This window comes from Drosophila hydei, unplaced genomic scaffold (assembly GCF_003285905.1).
Source record: "Drosophila hydei strain 15085-1641.00,03,60 unplaced genomic scaffold, DhydRS2 tig00008144-arrow-arrow-pilon, whole genome shotgun sequence".
Classification (NCBI taxonomy): domain Eukaryota; kingdom Metazoa; phylum Arthropoda; class Insecta; order Diptera; family Drosophilidae; genus Drosophila; species Drosophila hydei.
In genome coordinates, this window is record NW_022045849.1 from 227,865 (window position 1) to 251,145 (window position 23,281).

Here is a 23,281-nt window from a genome sequence, read left to right on the forward strand (position 1 = left end):
TAGAATATGTCAAAAAAAAAAAAATATATATACATATATATATATATATATTTATATATATAATAAAAATCAGGACAAAACGAAGACAGTGTTTCTTTTTATACAAAATAAATAGATTCTCGTGAGTGGAATGTTTATACAATACATAAATAATTGTGCTAAGTGTCACAGTTTTGTTTTCCCGAGAGATTCTCTATATGGAGATTTGTTCTTTAGAGTTCCACTAGTTTTGCTTTTGCAGCGCGTCGTCTGTCTTTAAATTATATGTCAACTGGGTCTTCATCACTGTCAGTGTGCTGCCAATGATTTGCTTGTGGTAGATTTGTCGTGTCACAAAGCCTAGATCGTCGTAGAAGTCACGTTCGCTTTCTTGCCACTCGGATATGGTGCATTCCAGCGAGGCGTAGCCGCCGTTGATGCAGTTTTTCGAGACTAGATTTATCATGGGATCCATGATCTTTTGATGCGGATAGTGCTTGGCAATTGCAAAACGATATATCCAGGCTGCATTGTAGACGGCATGATGATTCTTAACACTTATGGTGGCCACTATGCGGCGACGAAACTTGTTCAAAAAGCTTTCATCGTATGGCGGCTTATCCATAAAAATCTGGTAGCTGGCCTCGTTTGGTGCACAGCGGAATATGAATGGCTCATAACACTCGGCCACCAGAGATTGTGAGGGCTTTACCTAAATGAATAATGAAATTTAATGTAAGTAAGCAGATATACACTTCGTTACCCTCATAAGCTCCACTGCCTTGGCATAAAAAGAGAAGTAGGTGCTGGTGAAGAGAAAAAACACACAGCCGGGTATGGTCAGCACGCAGAAAAGCAGCGGCACGCCCAGAAATATGAAGAATATGGCCCATGTGATGACTATAAATTGCAGTGTAATCTGAAATAATGATGACTCTTATATATCACACACATCATTTGGGCTGAGGGCGAAGTTTTTGACAGATGCAGCCACGATTGAGCATCGATAAAGCACGCAATTGTCGGCGGCTCACCTCACGAAAACAGAGGGTAAAAAAAGACTTTGAAGAAAATGACATGATGTAATCCCGCACCAGCTCCTGGCACTTGAGTTCGTCATCTTCCCTATAGCTCCGTATAACAATAAATGGTTGCATTAGTTACCACTTTAATTTTTAAAATTTTCAAATGTTAATCTAAAACGAAAACAAAATAAAAACACAAGCAAGCAGTGCGACCGTCAGCTAAATGCCTTAAAATACTAGTGCACGTATCAGGAAATACCGCAGCAATTAGATAATTGAAACATGCCATTGATCGTTAATCGATGCTTTGGTATTTAAAATCCACATCAGTAATTAAAAAAATTTTAATTATATTGCAGTTCTATTTTGTATCTTGACTTCATCTTGACATATTTTCAAGTAATTTTATTAACATAAAATGCTATGCTCAAATATCATTGCCATTTAATGTAATTCAAATTAATTAAAATTATTTGCATTTCAGAAAAACAGAACTAGAAAATAAAAGCTCTTTATGATCTAAGGAAGAAGACCCTTTAATTAAATTTAAATTTGTTATCTACTTACACTTCTGCTCATTTAAATTAATAGACGTTAAGTTAATTTATCGATACCTTACTTATCGATGCAAATTATAAATCGATGCTCGTCGATGCTTTGTTTTTTGCTCGAATATTTGCATATGCGAAATTCGGTCACACTCATTAAAGGCCACTAATACGTTTGCCGCATTTGCTCTTGTGTTCTGAAATTAATAACCATTTAGCTCGCATCTATCCTGATTCTGTGAAAATGGAAGACGGTCACATGAGGGAAAAATGTGAAACTTTGGAGCACGCAACTGAAGATCTTCCACGACAATTCATATGCGGTGTAATCGAAGGTTTTTATGGGCGACCATGGACAACCGAACAGCGAAAAGATTTGTTTCGCAAATTAAAAAAACTGGGAATGGATTCGTATATGTACGCACCGAAAGACGATTACAAGCACCGTGCCTACTGGCGTGAGCTCTACACTGTCGAGGAGGCAGATCACTTATCAAGTATTTATTTAAGTTGTTTTCAACAATTGCGGCTTGTGATTCAAAGGCAATTTCTTATTCATTTTGTATATTAGGTCTGATTACATCTGCAAAAGAAGCGGGTATTGTATTCTACTATGCTTTGTCGCCAGGTCTGGATATGACGTATAGCAGCCAGAAGGAGATTGCAACGTTGAAGCGCAAGCTAGATCAGGTATCACAGTTTGGTTGTGAGGGCTACGCCTTGCTCTTCGATGACATTGAATCGGAGCTGTCCAAGGCCGACAAGGAGGTGTTCCAGACGTTTGCCAATGCTCAGGTCTCGGTGACCAATGAGATTTTCACGCATTTAGGCAGTCCCAAATTCCTTTTCTGCCCTACTCAGTATTGTGCCTCGCGTGCTGTGCCCACTGTTGTGGACTCGGAATATCTAAATACGCTAGGCTCTAAGCTGCACAATGACATTGATATACTTTGGACAGGCGACAAGGTGATTTCGAAGATTATCACGATTGAATCGATACGGGAGATAACTGAGATATTGCGTCGTCCGCCTGTCATTTGGGATAATCTGCATGCGAATGATTACGACCAAAAACGTGTCTTCCTTGGCCCGTACACGGGTCGTTCGCCGGAACTAATCCCTTATTTGCGCGGTGTCATGACTAATCCCAATTGCGAGTTCTATGGCAATTTCATAGCAGTGCATACATTAGCCTTCTGGTCGCGCTGCAGCATGGACTCGAAGATGAATAGCTCCCTGAGCGCTGATATTAAACTGGAGACTGAAAACGAGGACGATTTGCCAGTAGAATGTCTGTCCAAGAACGTATACCACCCGCGCCTGGCTCTAAAGTAATTGTCATTTTGTAACTACATTTGAAAATGTATTTTCGTAGCTCATGATCTTGGTTAATCCTACAGAAACGCCATCAACGATTGGCTGCCGGAGTTTTTTGTGGAGAAGGAAGCCTGGGGACCGATTACTAAGCCGCAGCCGCAGGTAGAGATGGTTATGCCCATAATACCAATAATACCCTCCATCAATACCTGCATGACCCTTACGACGACAACAACTACGTCTACAAATTCGCGCACAGTACCAGAAGTGAATACCACACAGCTTCAGGCACTGGCAGATGTGTGCAGCACTGTTAGTTCCACGCTGACGCCCATTTCGAATCCGGTGATGAACTCTTTGATGTCGCCAACAAAAGTTGTGACCAATGATGAGGTTATAAATCACATACCCACAACCGTGGCATCCAACATTGAGCTGCCAAAGAAGATACCCATATCGATTGTGCCAGCGCCCATAATGGAAACTAAGAGCGTTGAGGAGACTATCAAGTTAACCTGTGAGATTTTCGAGCCAGCTAATAATATACAGCCTATAGTAGATATCAATAGAGATGAAATAATTGAGAAGCGGGAGCAGGTTGCCAATTTGAATGTGGACACAATGCTAGATGAACACAGCTTGAGCCCGGGCATCAATGAACCGATGGAGTGTAGCAGCAGCATCAACTCGCAAATTTCGCCGAAGGAGGCCAACAAATTGGTAGCCGATGACGTGATAATGGAAGAATCTGCCAATGATATGAATGTAAGCGAACTATACTACCTATCCAGTACATTGAGCAATACGAACTTGGTTTTCTTACAGAGCATGAACGTAGAAAGTACTTCATCCTCACCCCAATCCAGCGCGGAAATGCAGGAGCCGGGAGAACTGGAAGATTTAGCAGTCAAGTAAGCATTTTAATTAATTTAAAATACTACATTCTGACATATATTCCTTTGTAGAACTGCGGGTCGAAAAAAGATAACTTTAGATGATTTAAACCTGCTCTGTGATCTATTCTTTTTACCCTTTGAGCACGGAAGTCGTGGTCTGAAGATACTCACCGAATTCCAGTGGCTTAAAGTCAATGCGAATGTGTTGCTCCAGGATCACGTTGTTGGTGCTGATGCGGAAAAGCCTATTAAGCCAGAGGTTAGCGAATGGATGCAACGTTCCGAACTTTTCGGAAAGATATGTGGCGGCGTCCAAGAGCTACTGATAAAAATTGCATACTGTGAGAATAAGGAAATCTGCCATGATTTGTATTCGTATGTGTGGGACATTTCTGGCGCGCTCTCACTGCTCAATTGCTATGTGAAGTGGCTGGCCTTGGGTCAATTTCCACAGAACATGGCCACCTACACGGAGGGTAGCTACACATGTAAGTCTTACGACTATATGTATATGTAGATTGTACGTATTCTCTATACATATATAATTACTTCTTTTTTTGTTGTAGGGTTTAGCAAAGGCTGGAAGGAGGCATTCATGTCTGGTGATCAGGAGCCTTGGGTATTTCGTGGTGGCCTAACAGCCGACTTGCAACGGTTAATGCCCGTTGATTCCGGAAATGACCTGTTTGTCTACAAGCTGCCCGAACATCCAACGGCCAATTATTATCTGCTAAGACCATATCAGAGTTCGGATGAGTCAGACGTCAATAGGATTTGCACGCGTACTTATTTGCAATGGCACAGTGAGCCGGATGACGATGAGATCTTGATGCCCGCTCAGTTAGTCGACATTGTGGCAGATGTACTGGTGGGCGCACATTTAACTCTTCATCCGGAATTGTGTTTAGTGGCCTATGACAAGACTGACTCGATTGTTGGCTATGCTTGCGCTGCCTTGGATATCAATGTCTTTCAACGAAACACAGAGATTTGCTGGTTAACAGAGCTGCGTGAGAAGTATCCCAGAGATTTGTTGGATATTGTAGCCAATGGTAGCAGCAACAAGTCTCAAAAGCTAATTGCACGCATTGTTGAGAGCGTGCATACCAAGGCGGATGAGGCTTGTCCAACAGAAGTATATGGCTCCTTTCCAGCTCTGATAAGCACTGCTACACTGCGGGAAGCGGAGCAGCATGATAATGGAATTACTAAGCGTATGCTGACCGTGTTGCTAGCTGCGCTCCGCGCCAACGGCTGCTTTGGTGTACATGTCCGAGTGCCAGAGCAAGACAGAGAGCAATTGAACTTCTATACGAAAATTGGATTCATTGAGATCTACCGTAATGATGGCAAGAACATTTATTTGGGACGACGCTTTTAGCAGGCAAGACTGAGCATTCGTGGCTACTTGAACACTGCCTTCACCTCTGCTAATGCTTCTTCTACATCTGGTCCATATGATTTCCTAATTATCTTTTTAAGATTGTATTTAATTACGTCTGTTTCTATGTGCATTAATCGTTCTTAATCTATTTTACTTTTTGTACTCTGGTAAAAGCTCTTTTTATACAATCCTAGTATTTGACCAATTGGACAGATCGACCGATGCGTATGCCGACTGCTCCATGCTCTAGCATTTACTTTAAGTATACATAATAAAATTGACTAAATATTTAAATAAAATCAACTTAGTTTATTCTGTTTGCTAAGATCGTATAACCAAACCGTGTTGACCCCCTCCTCGATGACGCGTGCCGGCTGCAGTTGTGGCAGTGGGAAACGACACGCTATGATCTTCGCATTCTGTGGACATTCCGCAATCAGTTTGTGCTCGAGATCCTGCATCATTTGCTCCACTCCAAAGATAACCACATAATTGTAATCCTTGATGTTGAACTTCCACAGATCGCGGCGAAAGAAGCTGGTTTGCTGGCCTACACCATGACGAAGTGCAGCCAATCGGGAGTAGTAAATTAACCAACGATTCAACTCCACGCCATCTGCTTTCAATCCCTGGGCGTGTTGAGCCGCCGCTAAAAGAGATTACATAACTGTCTAAATTAGAGCGCAAATGATTATCCAAGTGCAGCTCACCCACAACGATGCGTCCGTCTCCTGAGCCAATGTCCAACAGCTTGCCACTGGTACTTCTAGGCAAGAATTGTAATACATTTTGTATTTGTTCTGTTGTCGCTGGCACAAAAGGCAAACAAAATTTGCGAAACGCGGGCGCCACAAATGAGGCGCACACAACGGACAGCCCGATCCCGATGCCACCAGTTAGGCCTATCAAGAGTTTACCACCCGTTGATATGCTCTGTTTTTTAACTGATAATTGTGCGCTTTCATTTAAAATTTCCATAATACATAAACTTTTAAATAAAAGGTCTTGCACAACTAACAACACAACTAAGAGCAAAACAGCTGATTACCTGCGCTTAGGGTTAAAACAAATAAAACGAAATAAATTAAGTCAATTTGAAATTTTAGACAGACAAATAAACATAATAAGCAATTTAAGTTATTACAAATTTACACATAAATGAATTTGCAAATCACAATTGAAATTATTAATTAATATTTTACATTTTCCTATCGATGTTTTCAGGGGTGAACAGTCGACCAGTGTTTCACCAAACATTTGTGTGTAATGCATCATGAGTACACACTTATCTCTGACTTATGGCAACACTTTTTTCAGTCGTAGCTTCCTATTACAATTTTCCACGGGTATTTCGTGTGTGTGTGTGTTTTTTCGTTAAAAAGTAAAATATAAAGCGAATATTCATTGAAAATTGCGCTGCAATAAAGTGATCAACCGTCTGACGTGCTAAGTTTTATGTGCGCCGTGTGTGTTTACGCTTAAACGTAAAAATGGCGAATGTAAGGGACAGCGACACATCACTGTGGCTGCATAATAAACTGGGCACATCAAACGATTCGTGGATAAATGGTTCAATATGCTCCCAATTAAACAAAGAGGTTTTGCGCAACATCAAAGAGTGTTTTCCCGATTTGCAGACGCAGGTTAAATTAAAATTGCTGCTCAGTTTTCTGCATATACCGCGTCGTCTGGTTGAAGAGGTAATTCCCGTTGGTGTAATATAAAGTAGAAAAAAGTACACCAGGACGGACACGCATACATACTTGCTCACACACAAACACACGCGCGTGCACGCACACACGCTGTGTTGAAGAGTTTTTGATGCTCAGAACACTTAAATGCAAACAAATATGTTATTAAACCTAATATTTCAATAGCCAAGAGTATTTTTTTAGCTCGAGCAATTAATTGTATGCACACAAGTGTTAGGTGTTTTTGTACGCTAGCCATAAGAGAAAATAAATATTTCCCGCCACTTCTGCGCGATCGATGTGTGCATTGTGTGTGCTTGTGTGTGATTTTATGTCTCAGAGTATTCAGTGTTGGTATTTTTTGTGTGTATGTGTGTGTGGGCGTTAAGCGGGCGGTCAACACAAATCTGTTGAATATGTGTAGTCATTTACTGTTATTTGTTGTTTATGTTTAAACACAGGGAAATTTAATAGTAACTCCGATAAACCTAGTATAATTGAATTGAAAATATATACATTTTATGAATATGAATGACAAACTCATTATTTGGTTTGAACGACTATCAATAAATGTTGTTGCCGATGGAATGTTCATAAAAATATACCTTTTATATTTTTTCTGAAACGTTTAAAATCCCAACTACACATAATTGAATAAGATTACACTTAATATTGGGAATTTCAATAGGAATGCTGCTATCAATATATTGGTTGGCAATCTGTTGCTATAACAAAATATTTTGAAAAATAATATTTGTGAAAGTGTAATTAATTTGTCAAATATTAAATTCACAGTGGAAAAGCGAATTAGAGGAGGTCATCGAAGTAGCCGGCCTGGATTCTGAGTTATGGGTCGCCATGCTGGCAGAGACAATGAAAACATTTCCGGCGACTAGTTCGCTAAATACAGAAATCTCCGACTATGAGGATACACGGCATATATTCACCGACATGGTCAACGACCTTCGTAAACTGGTAACCAAGCATTCGGATCTGGGGATGTTGCCGCTGGAGTGCCAGTACCTAAACAAGAATGCCCTAGTCTCGGTGGTAAGTATCCAGAGTATATGAATATGTACACAGCCCAAGTATAAGAGTATATATATAATATTTATTGTATGGTATATTAACAGGTTGGTCAACAGCCGGTGCCCGTTAAGCATTTCACGCTGAAGCGCAAACCAAAAAGCGCTCAGCTGCGCACGGAGCTGTTGCATAAGTCTGCCGATGCCCAATCCTCGCTGAAGAAGTCATCGGCACCTACAATCCCATTGCGCTCGCGTGGCATGCCACGGAAAATGACGGACACAACGCCGCTGAAAGGCATACCATCACGTATGCCCACCACAGGCTTTCGTTCGCCCAGTGTGCCGGGTAATGCGCAACGGCCTAATCTTAGTCGGACGCCTGCCGGCCGCAAAGATGGAGGCATTAAAATACTCGAATTCACAGAACAGCCGCTCGGCTATGCTGCGGCCAAGAAGCGCAAGCGGGAACAGCAGCTGGAGGAGCAGCAGAAAAAACAGGAACAGAAGCAACAGGCCGCCGCAGCGGCTGCTGCTCAAGCAGCTGCAAACATCAGCAACAACAGCGACAGTCCTCCTGCAGAGTCTGCAGCGAATAATGCTAGTGGTGGAGAGACGCCAACTACATCAGTAAATAACAGCTTTGAAATCAAACTGGAGCCACAGCTGAACCAAAGCAGCGGCAGCATAGATGAACAACAGGATGAGCAAGAGTTTAAGACGCCAGAGCTGGCAACAAAAACGTTGCAACCGGAAACGCCGGGTACACCGGAATATGCGGCAGCTACGCTGCAATTTGCTCAAACCAATACAGCGGCGGTAGCAACTACGCCCTCGCGCAAGACGGAGAGTAAAGCGAAAGTTACCAAGTCGACGGCTAAGGCGAATAACAACAATAATAACAGCTACCATCAGACGCCGAAACGTATCAAGCAGGAGATTGAGATCAAGAGCGAGGAGATCATTGTGCCGGCCAACATTAAGCTGGAGAAGATTGAGCCAACGATTTCGACTACACCCACACAAACAACGCCGAAGACGCCGCTGACAGCGGCGCCCACGCAGAGAATCATTATTCAGCAGCAGCAGCCAACACAGCGTGCACCGCATTTACTCATACGCAGCACGCCGCAGCAGCAGAAGCGCCTCAACAACAGCAACAACGTAGCAACAACAACAGCTGCTACAACAACAACAACCGTTGGCAATACCACCATTAAAATGGAAAAGCTGGACATAAAGCCTATGTCGCGTGCAGCAGCTACACCCAGCGGAAGTGGTAGCAGCGGCAGCAGCAGCACCACCACCACCACGACCACCATATTGACGCCTCAGCAATTGCGGCAAGCGACCAGTCCGCTGGCCAATCTGCCGAACAACATTTCTGTAAAAATAACATCGGCCAAGGCAAAGGTTGTAGGCGCCAGTGCTGCAGGCAGCAGCGGCAGTCAGACAGTAACAACAGTAGCTGCCACAGCACAGCAGCAGCAGCCCATACTGATTAACAGCTCCACACCCGTAATATTGGCATCTACGCCCAGTGCGCAGCGAGTGGTATGTAGCTTTTATACAAAGTCATCGCTTTTCTCTAATATACTTTATATCTTATAACTTTACTTTTTAGAAACCGCATTTGGCAGCCAGCAGCAGCGGCATTGGCACCACAACCACCACAATACCATCGCAAGCTATTAAGACCATGCCGTTGAGTCAGCTAAAGACAGCAGCAAATAGTGGGCCGGTCATTATTTCACAAACCATCATACAGCCAGCAAAGCGGGCCCAGCAGCAGCAACAGCAACAGCTGCAGCAACAACAACAGCAACAAGGTGCCACATCCAGCGCAGCGGCAGCTGCTGCTCAGCAACATCAGCAACAACTGCAGCAGCAGCAATTGTTAGCTAATCCGTCACAGGCACAAACCACACAGTACATTCTAGCAGCACCACAGCCGCAACAGCAGCAGCCCGCATTACCTACGCTCACTTCCTTTACACAGACGCGACCGCAGACAGCGACACTGTACCAAACAGCAGCGGGCGGCAGTAGTCAGACGCCCACAAAGATACTGCTGAAGACCACAGGTACATCTGGGGTGGTCATGACACCGTTACGACAGCATCAACAAGCTACAACATTAGTGTCTACCAATCCGCCGCCATTGGTGGCTACGACGGCAGCCGTTGCTGCTGGCCAGCAAACGCTTAATATACAAAATGTACAGCTGCCGAATCGTCCTGTTACCATACAGCCCGCCTCGCAGGCAGCACAACAGCAGCATTTGCAGGCACAGCTTCAGCAACAACAGCCACTGCCGCATCCGCAACACACGATTGTATCCAATACGACTGCCACACAACAGCCAAAGCTATCTCAGGTGCTAATGCAGCCTGGCGGTGCCATAGCGGGCAGCACATTGAACGTCTCTCCGACGGCGGCCAAAAACAAGACGATCATACTCACCCAGAAGGGCGTCATACTACGTAACATTGGTGGCGATATGTACCAGATACCAATTAGTAATGTCGGCGGCTTATCCGGACTCAGTGCTGGTGCCACCCTCATGACAAGCACGGCGGCCGGTCCGCCCAGCCTGGTGAAGACGACGACGTCAACGAGCATACAGCCACATACGATACAGCTGCAACAACAATCACAACAACAGAGCGTGCAGTCCGGCAAGCAGTTGATGCCTACGCTAATACCAACCAACCCCATTGGAGGCCAGCATGTAATCGTCCAGCAACAGACACCGACGAGTGTAATTGGCAATGTAAGTGGATCGGCAGATAGTCTTGTCGATAGCCTTTCGACTGTTTTAAAGGGGGTGTTTGCTAAAGACGGAAGAAAGATGGAGAACGTTTTCAATTTTATCAAAGACGTAATATGTTGGCATATGCCAACATATATAACATATGTTCAGACCTCGTCTTTCATGTCTTTACAATATCCGTTCGTCTGCCTCTCTGCTTCGATGTAAGCTAAACCAATATATATATGAAAATTACTTAATACAATTACTAACTAAAAGTAATGTGATTTAAAATCAAGTAGGCCGAATTAAATCAATAGAACTTAGAAGATGTATTGTTTAAAATGCTTCAATCTGTGAGTGTCTCTGATAGGGACAAAGTCAAATAGATATTTCCGACCATAAATTGTGCAAAAGTAAAGCCGCCTTTAGTGTGAAGTTAAAGCTATGTATTTTACTAATTAATTTAAATGGCATTTTAGTCCACGCAGCAGACGATAATCCGACCTGTCATGACCAATGTGGGCGGCGGGTTGACCACGCTGCCGCAGGGCCTGACGCTGATTCAGCGTCCTGGCCAGCAGCCGCAGCTGGTGCAGGTGCAGGCAGCGCCGAGCAGCACACAGCGTACGATTATAACGCAATCGCCGGCTGCATCGGCGCCGCAACAGCAGCCGCGCCAGCAGCAGCAGCAACAGCCACAACAGCAGCAAATACTGGTGCAGCATAAGCCAGCCCTGCAGCAGTGTTTGGTCACCTCGACGAGTACTCCAGGGAACAATGCTACCATACCGCGCACCGTCCAGGTGCAGGTCACCCAGCAGCAGCAGCCACAGCAGCAGACGACAGCATCCACTGCACAGCAAGCGCCGCAGCGACGTGGGCTCTCATTATCAGTAAGGACCAATAACTATTTGCTAAACGACACATGGCATAAATCTCATTCTATATGTTTTTTGTTCAGAATGAGCATGTTCACAAGGCTCACGAAATGTTTCGCAAAGCGAATCGCGTGTCTCGTCCTGATAAGGCGCTTATATTGGGCTTTATGGCTGGGCTGCGTGAGAATCCAAGACCCAATTCTGAAAATGTGTTGGTCATAAAGCTGGGCGAAACCGAGGTATGTTTTATTTCGCTATTGAGTTGTATATATACTATAAATACTTTATTTGTATAGGAAAAAGTGCAACAGGAGGATGGTAATACGGCGCTGTGCCAGGTCGAATCGCACATTCGCTTAGACTACAATACGGGCGAATGGAAGACATTCCAGAACTACAGGCTGGTAGACCAGAGTGGCGCCTCATAGTCCACGAGGGTCATACGCATAGTGCGCAAGTAGCCTATGTGTATACCCTAGACTATATTTGATTGCTACTGGGCTTGTTCTCTGCGTCTGTTTCGTTCTGCATGGCCAGCAGCTTGGCTTATCCGCTAATTAGGCTACTAACCAGTTCTCCCCTCCCCTTTACATTATTAAGCCCCGCTTTCCAAGATGGGAATAAATGAACTATAAAACAATTAACGTAAATTAGTAGTTGTACAGTTCTTAGTATATATGTATGTAGTATATATGCTAGCGCTTAAAACGTTTAAAAATCATGCCACAAACACAAACACACACACATACCCACATACGCATACACCCACACCCACACTCACACAACATACGCACGAATATATATGAATATGTATGATTAGCACGCTTGACTAGAGCGCTGACAGATGAATTGAATGGCGAATGCAAATAATCGTACATTTACACACACCCACATATACATTAATGTATGTGTTCATTTGTATGCAAATATATACAATATATATACCGAAATTATATATATAAATATATATATGCATAGCTAGCATTATGTAATTAGTTCTCGAGTAAAGACAACTGTATAATTAATTTAGCAAGAAACATAATAATTATTTGGAGCCACGCGAAAACTACAACGCTCACCTTAAACGTTACAAAATTAAAAATTATATCAAATATTAATATTCTGAATGTATGTAACATTATAAAAAAAAAAGAAAATGATGGCAAAGCAACCGCAGAAAAAATTTAACATTAATCTTGAGACATGTGTAATAGTCTAAAATAAACCAACCATATTTATGGCTTTAATGTTTAAATCGAGTCTTTTTTATATGAAAGGCAGCAAGAATAGCTACATATAATAGTAGACACAATATTCTTCTTACTCAGCTATACCTGAATTCCTATACCTAAATGTGTATTTCTCAAGATCTATATGTTTTGCAAAACAGCTTCAATTATAAATGTGAGCTAATAACACAGGCTTAGCTCTACATCAAGCCTTCTTTCTACTTTCATGTGCACAGAAAGTCGATAATAAGTTGACCAGTAGAGTCAAATTTTATGGACATTACGTAATAAATAAATTCTGCATACACGTCTAGTTTCAGATTTTACTATTTACGTTGTGCCGGAGATTTCAGTATATCAACTACGTAAATTCTCCAAATTGTTCTGTTTTCCAGCTCTTACAATCTATGTTGTGTGTTTGACTTCAATTTAGTAGTTAGTGAATCGTCAAGCCATAATAAAAGAAACTTAAATTTAAATATATCATTGAGTGTTTTTGTTTAATTGCATTGAAAACTTACAATTAGTCAACATACATTGCTAAATTTTGAGTGGACAATGCATTGGGCTAATACTAGAAGGTAGATCTATATGCAATATTCTAAAGACTATTCTACATGCTACGAGCTACATACAACACAGGTGCGTCTTAAATTCGATCATACTGATGCATCCTACTAGGACACACCCTACTTGCTGGCAACCTCCTTCCAATGGACGATGGCGCGCTGCTCGTCCGGCGCATCCCGGAATGGTCGACTGCCATCGGAGCTAACGAACTCGTTGACCTGATAATTGAGCAACGTCTTATAATGGTAGACATCGGCCAGCTGTTGCGTCAGAGGACTGGTGTTGGTGGTAAAGATGCCGGCGAATTTTTTATTGCGCGCCACGTGTAGCACCTCGTACTCCATGAAGTGCATGCAAGCAATGTTCTCGCGAGGATTCAGATGCTCGGCGGTGCCCATCATGAATGAGTGTAATATTTGATTCAAACCCTTGGGCAGATAGTTGTCTCTAAAAATATTTTACAAGGGGTTAGTTTGGAGATCTACGTAGTTAAAAGCAAACCTTGTGCCGTACCGTATGGGTCCTTCACAGAACTCAAGAAATTCAAAGATTGTGATTAGCTTAGATTTGATATCCACTTCGGGCTCGGCGCGCGCATCAAAGTTGAGAGCAGTACCGATAATGCGATCCGTATTCCGATCGTATACTACAAAACTCAGTTCACGTTCCACGAGAACGCTCCAAATTTCCTGCAAATGAATTCACGGATAAGCTTTTGGAGCAGTTGGGCTTTGCAATTAACTTACGTTGAGTAAATCACTGTAATCGGTGCGTAAAACGCCGGGCTTCAGCCACTGCTCTAAATCTGCTTTGTTGTAGAAACTGGATACGATAATGCTGCAGAATCAAGGATTAGTAATGATTATTTACTCCATTGACTTCTTCGAACTACTTACTCAATCACAGGCTGACGATGCTCCAGTTGAAGCGGAACCGCCTCCATTTTAAGATGAGGGCAAGCATTGAGTGTCTCTTCCTCCAGCTGCACTGCATCATGATTGCCAGCCATCTTTTCGATAATCTCGCCCAGATTCTTCGCCGCTATAAACTCGGAAATGCCAATGTTGTAGCCTTTCTCTCTTAGCAGTGTAACCGTGAAAATTGAGTTGAGGGAATTGCCGCCCAGCTCGTAGAAGTTGCTGTGAGGCGACAGACTTGCTCGGGTCGAGCGTCCAATGACACCGCCCACGGTCTCGAAGAGATCGCGTGCCGTTAGTTTTAGCTCCTCGGGTACCTGGCTGTAGTCAAAGTCGAGAACAATGCTCGAGTCGCCCTCGTTGTTGTTGGCCGTCTCGTAAGTTTTTAGCAGCGCCTGGCGATCGACCTTGCCATTGACCAAGAGTGGCACATGCTCCAATATAATGACCTGTGGTGTCATATAGTCAGCCAACTTATCCTTGAGTCTACCTTCCAACTGCATCTCAGTAACCATAGGCGAATCATCGCGAAGCTTGACAAAGGCCAGGATGGCCTGATCCACATGTCCGGCCCGATAGCAAAGGACAATTGCCTTCTCCACCAGTGGCAGCTCGCCCACATTCTTCTCCACCTCGGACAAATCGACTCGATGACCACGTATCTTTATCTGCGAGTCGGTGCGACCTTCATACATGATATTCCCATTCTTCAACGAGCCATAGTCACCGGTACGATAGAGACGCGCGTATTCTGTGAAGGAGATAATCGATTAGAAATAGGATAAACGAAAGGCTTTAAGTGTCCCACGTACTTTTCTCCACAGCTAGTGGATTCTCGAGAAAGCGTTCCGGATCGCGACCATTCACATATCCCGCAGCCAGATTCAAGCCTGAAGCAAAGACCTCGCCTATTTCTCCATTCTTGACCGGACGATAGTCCGCATCCAGCAGGTAGATGACAGTGTTTGACACAGGTATGCCTGCCAACAAATACGTTAGCATAGGGAAGGAGAGAGACAGGAGGAGAGCTCACCTATGGGCACATTGTCGTACATGCTGAGCTGCTTCTTGCTTTCGCAGGTGAAGTAGGTAACATCGCCCATCACCTCAGTGGATCCGTAGAAGTTGTATAGTCTATGCACACCCTCATCAAAGTAATCGAAGAAGCTACTGGCTAGAGGCACGGCCAGCGGCTCACCTGAACATACCCAGATCTGCAGATTGTAGAGCAACTTCTGAGCCGCACCGCCACCTTCCATCTTCAAGTACATGAGCAGAGAGCGCAATAAAGTGGGCACCAAAACCAGACGACGAATTTTATATTTCTCAAGAAGCGTGACAAGACGTTGCGGATCTTTTGTCACGGCCTTGGGCACAACCAAGATAGCCAGCCCGCACATAAGTGGACCCCACAGCTCCGCAATGGAGTCGACAAAGGTAAGCGCTGTCTTAAACACGCCAACCTGCTCACTGGCCGTATAGGGAAAGGTGGCCCACTGCCATTGCAAGCGATTCAATATATTCTCATGAGGCAGACGCACGCCCTTGGGCACTCCTGTGCTGCCCGAGGTATAGAGAACGATGGCAATGTGTTCGTTCCCGCCACGCAGCATCTCCTCCGACAGCAGATTGCCACCGCTGAGCTGCAAAGACTTTGCATACAGTTCAGTCAGCGATAGTGTGGGTGTGCCCTGGAAGCGTTGAGCATCGATGTCATCATCACGCAGCACCAGAATCGGCTTAGCCTCCAGCAATATGTGATGCACACGATTTGCCGGGAAGCTCGGATCGATGGGCAGATAAGCACCACCCGCCTTCCAAATGGCCAGCAATGTGGTGACCAGCGCCTCCGATGGCTGCATGCAAACGGCCACAATGAAGTCACCATCGCTGTTTGGCTGGAGGAAACGTCCGTGGGCCTCCTCAATCAGTAGACGAGCGGCACGATTCGCACGCTCGTTCATCTGGCGATAGCTGCTCTGGCTGGGTGCCTGAGTCTGTTCCTGTCCCTGGTGATAGATGAGTGCCACCTTATCGGCATGGCGCAGCTGCTGCTCCTCGAAGATGCGATGTAGCGCTCGGGGCACGTAATCCTGCTGCTGGCCCTTCACAATCGACAGCTGTGGCAGCGAACCCATATCGATAGCTAATTAGAAAAAATAAGCAGGAATTAGCTGACATAACATTTAGAGAGTTCATTAAACCAGGAGTATAGACACCCCTTGCTGGCAATGGACAACCAACGCGTCTACTAATTATGAATGAGTAAGGGAATCACCCACTACAAGATATTTTGGACTTCGCTTAATATATGTCGTATTTGGGGCATTTTTTATTTATAATCGTATCCTACTAGCCTTACCATACCACACTTTATGCTTTTAACTTTTAGGATTTTCTCTATAGCCATTAATAGTTTTCTGTCGACAGTCCGTATTTTATTTATCTTATAACCATTTTTATTGAGTGCTAGACATGAAAGCTAATTTAATACAAATCAAGTCAATTAAGAGCGAATAAACATTGGAACATATAGATTTAGATAAGGTCTAATCTCCGCTTATATCACAATACGAGTTAGCGTTGTCGAGTGTTAATCGTATGTTTACGATGAATACTAAATATGTCAACAATTTACGATATGAAATAAAAGCAACTGTTAAATAATAATCCTGTGTTCTATCTCTGTTCACCTCAGAGGTTGTACGACCCTAGGCACTTGCCTCTATTGGCTGAGCTTGATCTGAAATTCCTTCGGCTTCCTACTTCCAGCAATCCACATTTCAAACTGAATTTGATATATAAATGCATTGCCGTTAGCATACAAATTAGTTATAGGAACTAGATAGCAACTTATACATACGACAATTTTAGGAAATTTTTGCATTTTGTTGTTTATGACGTGCATTAAGAGCGCCATGAGCAAATAGAATTCTTAAGTGCTTGTATAATCTCAATAATTGCAGTTGCATTCGATTGAAATCTATTAGAGCCATTTGCATATCGATAAAATATGGATTTAATAGATTCAGATTCTTGTAAGATAAATATTCATATGAGACATATATTATAATTTATGCTACTGGGCTTAGTAAAGTTTCGATATTCTGAAACTTACTGAAAGCGAGTGTTGGGACATATTGTGTGCTGATCAGAAATATTAGACATTTGTAGTAGCCTTCAGGAAAGCTACTCTAGAGCTAAAGCACTCTTGGCGATTTTAGTGCTTGTCCTAGGAAACTCGTTAAGTACGGAAAGACTGAACGTTAAATAAATTAAATTAACAGTTCCAATTCGAAGCGGCGCTGTTAAGTCTCACTTAGCTGTCGGACTTGGTTAGCACTGGAGGTCTTTGAGCTGCACTTTTTTATGACATTTAATACAACTGAATGTCATTGAACATATAACTTCTGGTTATGTCCAACTATCCGATTCGCCGATTTGCCAATTCTCCGGCTCTGCGACTGTGGCTCCAATGTCAATCATAAAGTGGAAATGGTTTGTGCTATAAAGACAATTACCCGTCAACTTGTCCTTAGTCCGACCACATTTCAATTTTAAGCGAAGTATTAAACAAAAACTCATTAAAGCAGGTTAACTGCCGACTCTTGACTGTCTAGTTTTATGAAATATGTCGCTCAATTACATTGGCATTGGCACAGGCCCTGGCTAAAATCCAATTCCGACTACGATTAAGTCCAGGAAGCAAGAGTCTTTGGATTGGGTGGCATCTGCTTTCGGAATAGATCCCTTATGCATTATGTATTCCGTTAATAGCTTTGCGATTTCTAACAGGTGCGAGGAAAACGCGGCCAATTGCTTCGATCTAAACAAGTTCCACACGCGATTGTGAAACATTTCTGTATTTATATTTGTTTTTTAGTCAAATGTTTGGCATAGCTTTATTAGAGGCGTTTGGCCGAGTCGTTTGGCTAGGCGGCTTGGCACACATTTTTCGACAGCTTTAGGCGCTGTCCACAGCTTTTGTATGGGACGGGACGGCAAGAGGCAAAATTCATTTCCCAAGCGCGCATTACGTATGCCGTGTGCGCCCAATTAGTTGGGCATGTGGCGCGCACACATGCGCATATCGAATGAAAACTGTAGGCACACACACACACACATATATGTATTGTATAGGTATAGGTGTGTGTGTATTTCTCTGCACGGTATTGTATACCGTGCTGGTATCTCTCTAACCGCATCTTTGTCCATTGTCCATTGTTGTGACCGGAGTAGATCGCTTGCATTCTTGAGGCCAAGTTCTTTGGAAATACCCTGTATCTAAGCAAAGGAACATATACGCTTCGAGGCAGCCATTTGAGGGAAAATAAGAGAGCAGTAATTGAAGTAGATTGCAACAACATTGAAACTATTTCACAGACTCAATCGAATGCATTTCATTGCGAAGTATATCAGTTTGATATGCTTAAGAGCAAGTGGCAATATATTTCTCAGCTTACAGGGAATCAGGCAGTCTGTCATTCATGCCTTGACATGATTTGTGATTAGTTAGTAGCTGCTGGTGGTTTTTCACATCATCGATTTAATGTACCGCATCGCATCGCTGCTTCTGTTGATGAGGTGAAATCTAAGCAATTGCGATAAAGCATAAAGCTATTAATGATCTATTCTGTGCAGCTTTGTTCTATTCGATCCAACAATCAACGATCAACGATCGTATAATGCATATATGTATATATGTTAGAAGTGAAGCTTAATAATTTTCCGCTCAAGGTTGGATTTAAGTTTGATTGTTTTCGTTATTTCTGTTTTTCTGCGTTTCGTTCTTCTGTGATTTCTTTGTGGCTTTCGGAAAATCGTTCCATAATTATCAGCGTGCCATGTAATTTGTAATTTACATAATTGCCAACAGATACTTGGCTAAGGCGCTAGGCGCTAGGTGACTGGGCAGCTTTGCTTTGTGGATCAACAACATTGGCTAAGGTCACAAAATTCTGGTCTGAATTTGGTTTCCGTTTTATGGTTAATTCGAGTCAAACTAATTAAGTTGCAGCTTTATCTCGTAATCGCATCGTAATCGTAACCAAAATCATATCATTGGCTCTTGCTGCTGGTTTTGCTGCTGCTGCTGCTGCGACTGTTGATTTGCTTAATTGAGTAAAAAGTGTCCAATTTGTGGCCTGGCAGGGTGCACTGCCTCGCCTGACCTAGGTCTGCTCACCATCACGAGAAGCGACCCTCTCACATTGTGGGTTTTTTAGAATTTCCGATTGTGAGTCAATTGAATGAGAACCAACAATTGCCTGTGCGTCTGTGAGTGACTGTGCGACAAATACGTGCTGAGATTTTCAGCTATTCAAATGTGATTTAACAAATAAGAACGACTGTTCGCAGTCAAACAGCATTTATGAGGAGTTATCAGTTTAACACTCTCAAACTCATTTGTGAGAAGGTCGCGCAGACAGTCATCTCAGCCAACACAAAGCTGTATATGTATGTGGAATGTGAAAGATTTGGTGTGTGTCTAAGCTTCAACAGAATTCACTTTCAAAAGTGAACGTGTCTTGATTTTCCCATCTCTGAGATAATGCTTAAAATGCATTCAAAATTAAAAAAACAAAATACTTTTTAACGGTCAGACAGATGCACAACTAATACTATCATCATTATGAGAACTGACGTCAATGCTGGCAGCTGACAAATCGTTTCGCAAGTTCATTAAAGCAGAAGCAAAAGTCGGTCTAAAGACAAATGTCCAACTGGCTAGATCGTATTTAAGTCTAATATTAATGCAAAACTTAAGCATTTATTAATTTTTCATAATTAATGGTCGACTTCAAATGACTCAATTTTAATTTTCAGTTCGTACAGCTCAAATGCAATTAAAAAGCCATCAGAATGGGCGAACAAAATATGTAGATTATGTATACGCGGCGTTGGACGAACGATCGCTTGACACAAATTAAATGTCAATTGCGCGATAACATAAATCATAACACTGATCGCAGCTTAAATTGATTTAGTTGTTTTCCTAATTGTTTGCATGCCAAACATGCAGGCCAGACGCAGAACTGCTGCCAAAAGTTGTTGCAACCAGAGCCATAGCCACAGCAACTTGTTTGGCTATTCCACTCAAGTTACTAATATTTTGCTGCTTGAATTTGTTATTAGTGCGCAGTTGATACCCTTGGACAGGGCACTCTTATTTTGTCACAACATATGTTTGTATACTTGATGAGTATCATATTTGCAGTGAATATCTATATATATCTACTATGATTATAAAATATAAGCAAAATCTCTTATATCGAATTTGGAATGTCTCTCTGAAAGGTATTTAATCTTCGTATAGGTAAATTTCGTCTTAGTTGTCTTTTTTAGCTATTAACTTTTTTATGACATGTTGGCATTGCATTCAACTGCAACGGTTGCCAGTAAATTGTTAATTGAAGTTTATTTTCCGTAGGCCTCGCCTTGAGTTTTGTTTGCCTTTTGCATTTGACACAAACATTTTGAAAAGAATGCATTGCTGCATTGTCGTCAATCGACTTTCATTTTATACTCAGCTAATTACGAGACACTTTCTGGCATGCAGTTCCTCAATTTTCGTCTCAGATTTATGGACTCATTCGAGATGTAAAAATAATCATAATTAAGTTTTAAAATACACTTTGGCTTTTATTGCATCGAAATAATCAATAAAGCAAGCGTCGGACGCTTAGCTAAAATTTCGAATACCCATTTACCAATTTGTTCACAAGTTTCATATTAAAATTAATCACCTGAACTCACGAACATTTGATTGGGAATTCATATTGCTTAACATTTTGTTAGCTAGTGCAATGAACTGAATATTTAAGTTGCAAATGCTTGGCTCACGTTCTTTATATATTTAATGCCCGTTATTTAAGAAAATGTAGACCAAACTGAGACTTAAATGGATTTTCTACATGAGTTCAATTAATTTTAGTTCAAATTGTCTCAATGTTAGTCGCTTAAATTTTTAAAAATTATATTTCATTTATAAAGTTCTTCATGTATTTCTTCTTTTTAAATCAATATGATTTACGTAATATATATAATTAAATTTTCATGGTTAATAAAATTTGTTTTTTAGACCTTTTTAATGAGTGTCTCGTAATAAAATTTTTTAATTTGAATCTTACGTATGGTGAGCTCAATTATTATTTTGCAAATGGCTAGAGGAGGGGCAGGAGGAACTTAGCTAATTTGATGAGCAGTTGCACATCAGGTTGGGCATATATTAAGTATTACGTATACGTACTTTTAGTTACTCAAATTTATTGTTACTAGTATTTAAGTGTTTATATTAATTTCCTCTTGTTTTTTACAGGTCTGTTGTTCTTTCACTTTCCAGCACGCTTCAATTTTCCAAGTTAGTTTTGTCGTAATATTTTCAATACGTTTGTTCGTACTTTAAAACTTTTGATCTTTAATAATTGTTGTTTTTTTTTTGGGGTTTCCAGCACGCGGCTCACACTTCACATGCGATTCACTATGCTTACAAAGGCAGCCCAAAAAATTTATGTTGGGTTTTTCTCTTGTTCGTGATTAACGAACTACGGAACTCGAAAGCGGCGTTTGCAGACTAATCAGAACAACAGCGCGCGTCTAACTTTTATATGCCGCAGAATCGAGTGTGCAATCGGCAGCGCAGTCAGCGATGCAGTCAGCGGAGCAATCAGCGGCGCAGTCGGCTTCGGCGTCAACGTCTGCGTCGTCGGTGACGATGATGTTGGCTTTGCTCTTGTTCGTTGGCTCGGCTGAAACTAAAACCAGTTCCTGCTCTTCAAGCACCTGCAATAGCCTTTCGAAGATCATATACGTTGTATAAATGTATATGTAATCGTATATGTATGTATAAATAAGGGATAAATAAGTATATGTGTTTTGTTCATTTGTTTCGTTTTCGATGCAGCTGAGATGCCTTTTTGCGTTAGTTTCGCTTAATTTGAGTCAAGTTCAGTGACGTAGGAAATGAAATGAATGAATTCCTGGCAATGAGAAGCGCTAATTTAATGCACACACGCACGCACACACACACTCACCCACTCTTATATATAGTGTGACTAGCTCTGTTTGGAAATCCATTAGAGACATAGCCATGCATTATGACGCATAGCCCTTATGACTGCTAAAAGACACACAAAAAGAAACTGTACCCACTTCAAAAGAACTGCCTGTTGGTTCCAGCATTTGTGAAATTGTTGAAATTCAATTAGCAGATACCCTAGAGTCGGTGCAAGTAACTGATCATGTTCCAAAAGTTTGCGAGTATTCGTTAGAAAGAGGCATAAGCATAGCTCAAATAGTCACTGAGCTATGAGTATCGAAACAGATATATAGATACAGATATAGTCTAAAGATACTTGTACCCGATCAGCATTCTCTTACTATTTTTAATTGGTTCCAGGGTATTGACAACTTGGATTCCATTCGAATACTGAATGAAATTTAAAATTCTAAACTGGAATTGTCGGCGCGCGCCTTTCTGAGGGAATTTTCACTTACGCTGCTCGCAATTTGTAGTTCGTATTTGTAAGTAACTGCCGTTCAGTTAATATAGTATAAAGTCGTAGTATATTATGGATTAGGTGAATGCTTCAAACATATTCCTATACTAGTTGACCTTATGCTCAGATCTCTTATTATTCGGTGCATTATTATATGTGAGAATAGTGTGAAAAATTTGTTGCCGCATCAAATGAGCTGACTTAAGATTGATCATAAATTATGACATATGCATATGTATGGCACATTATAAATCCATAAATAATGCATGGATATATAAATAAATATATCTATATTCAAGAAAATCCAATAGACTATCAACAAATGTATATAAATATGTGAGCTGCATTTGCATAGACTCTTGTTTTATTAGTTATACGAGCTTGATTTGATTCGCTTTGATTTGATGCGATTGGCTGAGGATACCCATGCCACATCGATATAAAGGGTACGTTAGTTGCTTTCGTAGACATACATATATAATATTAATATATTTTAATTAATATATTATGAGTCTTGCGAAAGACAGAACTCGAGGACAGTTCGAATGTCTGAAATTAATGCAGGATAT

The 23,281-nt window shown here is 41.9% G+C and overlaps 5 protein-coding genes across 6 annotated transcripts; 2 read left to right on the forward strand and 3 right to left on the reverse strand.

Moving 5' to 3' along the window:
• Positions 1–95: 95 nt before the first annotated feature.
• LOC111602648 lies at positions 96–1,219 on the reverse strand. The gene is made up of 3 exons (XM_023319816.1): positions 1,014–1,219; positions 743–898; positions 96–691 (listed from the first exon to the last, which is right to left on the reverse strand). Exons 1-3 carry the CDS (start codon positions 1,134–1,136, stop codon positions 224–226), a joined length of 747 nt encoding a protein of 248 aa, XP_023175584.1. The 5' UTR covers positions 1,137–1,219; the 3' UTR covers positions 96–223.
• A 413-nt stretch (positions 1,220–1,632) lies between these two features.
• On the forward strand, positions 1,633–5,410 carry LOC111602671 (protein O-GlcNAcase). The gene is made up of 6 exons (XM_023319864.2): positions 1,633–2,049; positions 2,124–2,883; positions 2,953–3,634; positions 3,695–3,780; positions 3,835–4,253; positions 4,332–5,410. The coding sequence occupies exons 1-6, from the start codon at positions 1,797–1,799 to the stop codon at positions 5,144–5,146; spliced, it is 3,015 nt and encodes a 1,004-aa protein (XP_023175632.1). The 5' UTR covers positions 1,633–1,796; the 3' UTR covers positions 5,147–5,410.
• Positions 5,411–5,433: 23 nt separating this feature from the next.
• Positions 5,434–6,221, reverse strand: LOC111602672 (ATP synthase subunit C lysine N-methyltransferase). The gene is made up of 2 exons (XM_023319865.2): positions 5,860–6,221; positions 5,434–5,798 (listed from the first exon to the last, which is right to left on the reverse strand). The coding sequence occupies exons 1-2, from the start codon at positions 6,125–6,127 to the stop codon at positions 5,449–5,451; spliced, it is 618 nt and encodes a 205-aa protein (XP_023175633.1). The 5' UTR covers positions 6,128–6,221; the 3' UTR covers positions 5,434–5,448.
• A 228-nt stretch (positions 6,222–6,449) lies between these two features.
• Positions 6,450–12,739, forward strand: LOC111602670 (negative elongation factor A). Its single transcript, XM_023319863.2, has 7 exons — positions 6,450–6,849; positions 7,636–7,890; positions 7,974–9,419; positions 9,490–10,638; positions 11,100–11,513; positions 11,582–11,737; positions 11,795–12,739. Exons 1-7 carry the CDS (start codon positions 6,640–6,642, stop codon positions 11,924–11,926), a joined length of 3,762 nt encoding a protein of 1,253 aa, XP_023175631.2. The 5' UTR covers positions 6,450–6,639; the 3' UTR covers positions 11,927–12,739.
• Positions 12,740–13,225: 486 nt separating this feature from the next.
• LOC111602635 (mycosubtilin synthase subunit C) lies at positions 13,226–21,776 on the reverse strand. Of its 2 annotated transcripts, XM_030225811.1 has the most exons (7): positions 21,464–21,776; positions 15,248–16,360; positions 15,027–15,194; positions 14,194–14,965; positions 14,044–14,134; positions 13,811–13,986; positions 13,226–13,744 (listed from the first exon to the last, which is right to left on the reverse strand). In XM_030225811.1, the coding sequence occupies exons 2-7, from the start codon at positions 16,350–16,352 to the stop codon at positions 13,417–13,419; spliced, it is 2,640 nt and encodes an 879-aa protein (XP_030081671.1). In that variant the 5' UTR covers positions 16,353–16,360; positions 21,464–21,776; the 3' UTR covers positions 13,226–13,416. The 2 variants fall into 2 exon arrangements, with proteins under 2 accessions (XP_030081671.1, XP_030081672.1); XM_030225812.1 differs by lacking the exon at positions 21,464–21,776 and having other exon boundaries at positions 15,248–16,367.
• Between the last annotated feature and the right edge of the window lie 1,505 nt (positions 21,777–23,281).